The sequence below is a fragment of the Nansenia antarctica genome, assembly GCF_963989245.1.
Source record: "Nansenia antarctica genome assembly, chromosome: 3".
Lineage (NCBI taxonomy): Eukaryota > Metazoa > Chordata > Actinopteri > Argentiniformes > Microstomatidae > Nansenia > Nansenia antarctica.
The window spans coordinates 62,013,889-62,020,917 of NC_137688.1; the positions used below are offsets into that span (position 1 = coordinate 62,013,889).

Sequence of the window (7,029 nt, forward strand, 5' to 3'; positions counted from 1 at the left end):
GGGGCAAGACTCCCATCCAACAGTTTGGACGGACGTGTTCTGGGTTGTGGAACACCGGTAGGAGAATAAATAAACTACTTTTTTTTAGCTCTAGCTTTTTTTCCTTTTTTTTTTTTACTAACGGACACACAAAGAATATATTGTTTGTCACACCTGAGCCCGAAACTGCGTGTTCGACGTTGAGACACATGTCATGATGTTAGTAAAGATAAGACAATGATTAGGCTATATGACGTTCAGTTTTAATCATGTGTGTGTCAGACTAATGAGTACAACACCCAAAGTTATGATGGAAAACGTCATTCCATGTCACTCAGTGAAGGGTGGGGGGGTGGACAAGTTCTTTATGTTCTGTCACACACTCAACACAAAACATCAGAAATATGTTTACTGGAGTCATCTCACAGCCATACAGATATTCAAGTAATAATCAATGTAATAAATATATTCAATGTAATTAATGTAATAACGAATTGTGAAGTTAATAATAATTTATGATTGAACATTGAATAGCCTATGGATTTATGAAACTCGTCTATCCGAGGCAGCGACGGTTGAGGACGTTTTGAAAAGTTGACGACCTTCAGACATACAACAACAACAACAAACAGACTGTATTCAAATATATGTCGGCATAACAATAGATTAATAACAATAGATTAATTGTTCTGTAGTCGAGGTCCACAACACCTCGGTGTTACTCGGCTCAGATAAGAACACGTTTCATCTCCAGGAGAAATAACGCCTTTGATAGGACCATAATAATAACAACAATAATAATAATAACAATAAGAATAAGAATAATAATAATAATAAACACTTCAAACTTACATCGTTTTACTGGAGTGGGTGCTGGCGTCCTTGAAGGATCATTATCTCCTCTCCCCGTGTCCGAGAGGAGTTTTTAAATTTGGGGAAAACTTTTGTGAAGTACAGCTGCCACGCCGACGATTCACCCGGAAAAAAAGTAAATTCAGTAAAACAAAAAGTAATTCAGAAGTAATTCAGGAGTCACCACACGGCGTAGAAAGACACAAAAACGCTGTTATCCCAGAATAGGAGAGCCTGTTCGCTTGATGAACCTGCTCCCCGTCGCGGACGATGCTTCACACAGCAGCAGAGCGGTTTCACTGCCAGTCCCGTCAGCACCAGACCCTCCCCCCGGCCTCCACCCCCGTCCTCTTCCCCGAGCCTCTTCCCCCGGCCTCCCTCCCCGTCCTCTTCCCCCGGCCTCCCCCCCGAGCCTCTTCCCCCGGCCTCCCTCCCCGTCCTCTTCCCCTGGCCTCCCCCCCCCCGAGCCTCTTCCCCCGGCCTCCCTCCCCGTCCTCTCCCCCCGACCTCCCTGCCCTGCCTCCCCCCAGCCTCTCCCCCCGGCCTCCCCCCCGAGCCTCTTCCCCCGGCCTCCCTCCCCGTCCTCTTCCCCCGGCCTCCCCCCCCCCCCCGAGCCTCTTCCCCTGGCCTCCCTCCCCGTCCTCTCCCCCCGACCTCCCTGCCCTGCCTCCCCCCAGCCTCTCCCCCCGGCCTCTCCCCCCGGCGCCCCACCCTAAACGGCCCTCCGATGTCCCGGGGTTCGTTCACAAAATGACCTCCTAATGTTTCAAAACCATGATAAATAAATAAACATCAGACTGTGAGCATTGACTATATAGAAGCTGTCATTGGCAGCTTTCATAAATTCAAGTCCAAGTCGTTTTGTTTCGTAACTTGTTCAGTCCGGTAGGCGGGGGTAGGGGGGGTCACAAGTGGAAGAGACTGGGGGAGGAGGGCCGTTTTAACGGGGGAAGGAGGGTCGTATAAACGTCGTTTAAGCTCTCACAGGCCGTGATGATACCTCAACTTGTCAGAAACACACTGATTACAACCTCACACTAGTTCCCCTGTGGTAGTGTGTAGTGTGGTGAATGTGGTGAGATTGTAATCAGGTGTGTTTGGGACAAGTTCGGGTCTTATGAGATCAAAGGCTGTTTAAATGATCTTCCCCTGAGATTATAACTCCCAACAGAGTTAGATTTATATATTTATATATCTATTTTGCATAGCCCAGGCCTCTCCCCTCCCCTCCTCTCTTCTCCTCCCCTCCTCTACTCCCCTCCCCTCCCCTCCTCTTCTCCTGTCCCCTACTCTCCTCTCCTCCCCTCCCCTCCCCTCCTCTTCTCCCCTCCCATCCTCTCCTCCCCTCTCCTCTCCAGAATTACCCATCACAGTTCTGTTGTGGAGGTTGATCTAGGCGGGGGTCTAAACCACATGACCTCTGACCTCCTGCAGTCCCACCAGGCCCATCAGGGATTTTGTTGTGAGCGTTCTAGAAGCATCTATCTGTGTTGTGAGAGTTCTAGAAGCTTCTATCTGTGTTGTGAGTTCTAGAAGCTTCTATCTGTTCCATCTGTTCCATCTGCCTTTCAGATCCTCAAAATAGAACCGCAGAGACAGGACGTTAAGTGTTTTATGGAGTGTCAGAATGGAAGCCAAAGACTAACTTTAAAATATGGTTGGTTTGATGCCCCGTTGGTGAACAATAGCGCAACTTATATAGGAGTATAAACGCAGCCTCTCCCGCTGCCAGTGACCTATATAGAGGAACTGTTTTATGGTGCAGAGGCCTCGCACTGAAGACCAGCCAAGACTCCTAGCGGCTAGGCTAGGAGGCTATAGGAGGCTATAGGAGGCCAGGAAGCTAGGCTAAGAGGCTAGCTATGCTAGGTGACTAGGAGGCTATGTTAGGAGACTAGGAGGCTATGTTAGGAGACTAGGAGGCTATTTTAGGAGGCTACGAGACAAGGAGGCTATGTTAGGAGACTAGGAGACTAGGAGACTAGGCGGCTAGGAGACTAGGAGGCTATGCTAGGAGGCTAGGCGGCTAGGAGGCTATGTTAGGAGACTAGGAGGCTATGCTAGGAGACTAGGACCTAGCCTCATAGCATAGCCTCCTAGCCTCCTAGCATAGCCTCCTAGCCTCCTAGTATAGGCTCCTAGCCACCTAGCCTCCTAGCATTGCTTCCTAGTCTCCTAACCTCCTAGCATAGCCTCCTAGTCTCCTAGCATAGCTTCCTAGTCTCCTAGCATAGCTTCCTAGTCTCCTAGCATAGCCTCCTTGTCTCGTAGCCTCCTAGTCTCCTAACCTCCTAGCATAGCCTCCTAGTCACCTAGCCTAGCTAGCCTCCTAGTCACCTAGCCTAGCTAGCCTCTTAGCCTAGCTTCCTGGCCTCCTATAGCCTCCTAGCCTAGCTAGCCTCTTAGCCTAGCTTCCTGGCCTCCTATAGCCTCCTAGCCTCCAAGTCTCCTAGCCTCCAAGTCTCCTAACCTCCTAGCCTCTTGGTACAGAACCATGTATCATGCCTGAAGGCTTTGATCAGATCCAGCTGTCTCTCCAGTTCCATGGCGCTGACACACGATCTGCCTGGCAGCTGGAAACATGCCTGGCTTCTATAGGCCCACAAATATACAATAAATATCTATGGAATCAAAGTGATATTTCACATATTGATATGAAGATAGAGTAGAGATTTCAGTCGGAGTACGGTTAAGAAAACAATGTTTTTAAAGAGAACATTGACTTCAGTCTTTGCCAACACCTTCATAATAAGAGTATATGTAATTCAAACAATATGAATCGTCTTTCATCTTCCAGAGCACAGACAGACAGACAGACAGACAGACAGACAGGCAGGCAGACAGACAGGCAGGCAATAACCATTGTCTGAGGAGTGTGTGTGTTGTTTTCTTTAACTTGTGTTTCTTCATCACTTCACATGACCCTGTGGTCCTGGGGTTGGGAAACTTCCTGTTGTGTTTCTCTCTTCCTTCTGCTGGCATTGTGACCTCCAATGACCCCTGGCCCTAGCCTGGTCCTAACCCTGGTCCTAACCCTAGTCCTAACCATGGCCCTAGTCATGGTCCTAACCCTGGTCTTAACCCTGGCCTAAACCTGGTCCTAACCCCAGTCCTAACCCTGGTCCTAACCCTGGTCTAACCATGGTCAAACCCTGGTCCTAGTCCCTAACCCTGGTCTAACCCTGCTCCTAGTCCGTGACCCTGGTCTAACCGTGGTCCTAGTCCCTAACCCTGGTCTAACCCTGGTCCTAACATAGCTTACTTTTTCTTACAATGACTCACTTACTTAGACAAATGTATTTGTAGTAGGTCACTTTGGATAAAGGCGTCTGCTAGATGTCTAAAATGTAAATGTATGCTGTGGAGGACCCTGTTGTGAAGGACACTGCTGTGAAGGACCCTGTTGTGGAGGGGTTGTGAAGGTCCTGTTGTGGAGGGGTTGTGAAGGTCCTGTTGTGGAGGTGTTGTGAAGGTCCTGTTGTGGAGGGGTTGTGAAGGTCCTGTTGTGGAGGGGTTGTGAAGGTCCTGTTGTGGAGGTACTGTGTGGTTGTTGAGGGCCAGTCTGTGTGGTTGTTGAGGGCCAGTCTGTGTGGTTGTTGAGGGCCAGTCTGTGTGGTTGTTGAGGGCCAGTCTGTGTGGTTGTTGAGGGCCAGTCTGTGTGGTTGTTGAGGGCCAGTCTGTGTGGTTGTTGAGGGCCAGTCTGTGTGGTTGTTGAGGGCCAGTCTGTGTGGTTGTTGAGGGCCAGTCTGTGTGGTTGTTGAGGGCCAGTCTGTGTGGTTGTTGAGGGCCAGTCTGTGTGGTTGTTGAGGGCCAGTCTATATGGGTGTTGAGGGCCAGTCTGTGTGGTTGTTGAGGGCCAGTCTGTGTGGTTGTTGAGGGCCAGTCTGTGTGGTTGTTGAGGGCCTGCCACACCCTTGCCGTCGATTTAGAGTAAATTCAAAACTCTGCTATCCCTGCCCCCCACCCACATCTGTTAATCCGAAAATCCACAACCACTGGTTCGGAGAGCGTGTGGACATGGGTTAGACAATAATTGGGAGTCTTCAAAGAATAATTGCAAACACTTCAAATGACACGTTCTTTAATCAATGGTTCAAAAGTGTCATTTCATTTCAAACACATGTTAACAAACCAAAACCGCAACAAAAAAAAGTTTGTAAAAGAAAACAAAGAAGTGAAAAACTTAATAATAATAATAATAATAATAATAATTCTAGAACTTTAATGACATAGAACCAGCAGTTTTTTTTGTGTGTGCATATTTCAGAAGATGGGCTGGACAGCCAGTCACCGTGGTAACCAAGGCGACATCACCGTGGTGAGGAGGAAGGCCTCGTAACCAAGGTGACAGTCACCATGGTGTGGAGGAAGGCGTCGTAACCAGCAACGGAGTTTAGCAAACAGGAAGATGTTAGCTCAAGCATCATATGGTTTGGATGACATGTAGACAAATTTCGCTGAAAGGTGACAGGTTTGCTATACCCCTGTAGAGGGTTCTACACCCCTGTTGAGGGTAATGTATAGGGTTCTAAACCCCTGTATAGGGTTCTACACCCCTGTAGAGGGTAATGTATAGGGTTCTACACCCCTATAGAGGGTTCTACACCCCTGTAGAGGGTAATGTATAGGGTTCTACACCCCTATAGAGGGTTCTACACCCCTGTAGAGGGTAATGTATAGTGTTCTACAGGAGTGTAGATGGTTAGAGGGTTCTACAGGAGTGTAGATGGTTAGAGGGTTCTACAGGACTGCCAACGAGCCCTTCTGGTTTCAGAACCACACAGAACTGTTGCGTTCTAACAGTGTTGTTTCTACAGACCTGTGCACGAGATCAGTACAAACTGCACAGCAACCACCAATCAATCAATCAATCAGTTAATACAAATGCTTTATTTAAACGGCATTGAGGCAGAGATTTCACCCGAGAACAGGAGATTATATTAGATAAGGTATAGAAACACAGTGCAGGGTTGCGGTGCAGAGGTCCGCTGACCTATGACCCCAGGACAACCTACAGGCCCTCTGGACCAGCAAGCAGCAGTCACATAAGTAATGAGGGATCAGAATGCTGAACTGTCACCAGACTGCCACCATACAGAGATGTGTGTGTCAGTGTTGCGTGTGTGTAAACTAGTAGGTGAGTGTGATGTGTGTGTGTCATTGTTGTCTGTGTAAACTAGTAGGATGTGGATGGGACAAAGATGCACCCAGACTAAAAGCATCCTGAATGAACATGTTTCTATCAACAGTGTCATTTACTAGTCTGAATCTAGTCTGAATCTGGTCTGAATCTGGTCTGGATCTGGTTTTAGACAGAAAACAGACCACCAGACTGACAGCCGATTGGTTGACAGGGAGGAAACAGACCACCAGGCTGACAGCCGATTGGTTGACAGGGAGGAAACAGTAAAGTGTCTTTGTCGCTTGTTGACTGAAACGCCGGCTTCAGACCGGGCCGAGGGGGGGCTGCTGCTTGGTCGACAGGGAGGCCCCGGGGGCTGGTGCTGGAGTAACGGACTCTGATCAGCGACACAGCGCCGCTGGGGGGAGGGAGGGAGGGGGGGAGGAGGGACAATGGGTCTCATTCTTTCCCGGTGGTGAGCAGGCTGAGGGCCTTCTGCAGGTTCTGGACGGCGGTGGGGACGTCCTCGTACTGCAGGGCGCTGCCAGCGTACTTACACAGCTTCTGGGCCCGCGTGTAGTCCTCCGCCGTGAGGTGGACCCCGTCTGGGGGGGGGGGAGAGGAGGGGGGGGTTAAACTCTGGTTGTAGTTGTTTATTAACACTAGAACAGCCATGAAGACAGCCTGTGAGTAAAGAAAAGTGTTATATCTTTGCACTCAATCAAATTTCAGGACCTTCCTTTCATGACTTTAACTAGATATGTGCGTTCTACCACCCAGTATCCTACATTTTCAAAATCACATCAGGATAAGCTAGTATAACGCTATTTTAAAGTGTTTCTGTGTAGGAAAGAGGCTAATTTACAAGCGGCCAACGAGTGGTCGTTGTGTGAAAATAGCAGCTTGAGAATTGTAAAGAGAGGTTGAGGCGGCTCTTTTAGTAGGTAAAAAAGGCATGGCTGTTCTAGTGTTAAGAGATCACTAACAAAAACAAAGAAGTTTGATTGAACACATTACACCAATCCTGACTACCAGTCTCTCAGAGAATTGAATTCAAAATACTCCTAATTACATAC

The 7,029-nt window shown here is 48.5% G+C and overlaps 1 protein-coding gene across 1 annotated transcript in view; it reads right to left on the reverse strand.

The window, feature by feature from the left end:
- Positions 1–5,053: 5,053 nt before the first annotated feature.
- vta1 (vesicle (multivesicular body) trafficking 1) overlaps positions 5,054–7,029 on the reverse strand; it is a 54,272-nt gene continuing 52,296 nt past the window's right edge. The window contains exon 8 of the mRNA XM_080526572.1: positions 5,054–6,558. Coding sequence (XP_080382698.1) covers positions 6,413–6,558 — 146 coding nt within the window. The 3' untranslated portion in view covers positions 5,054–6,412. The remainder of the gene's footprint in view (positions 6,559–7,029) is intronic.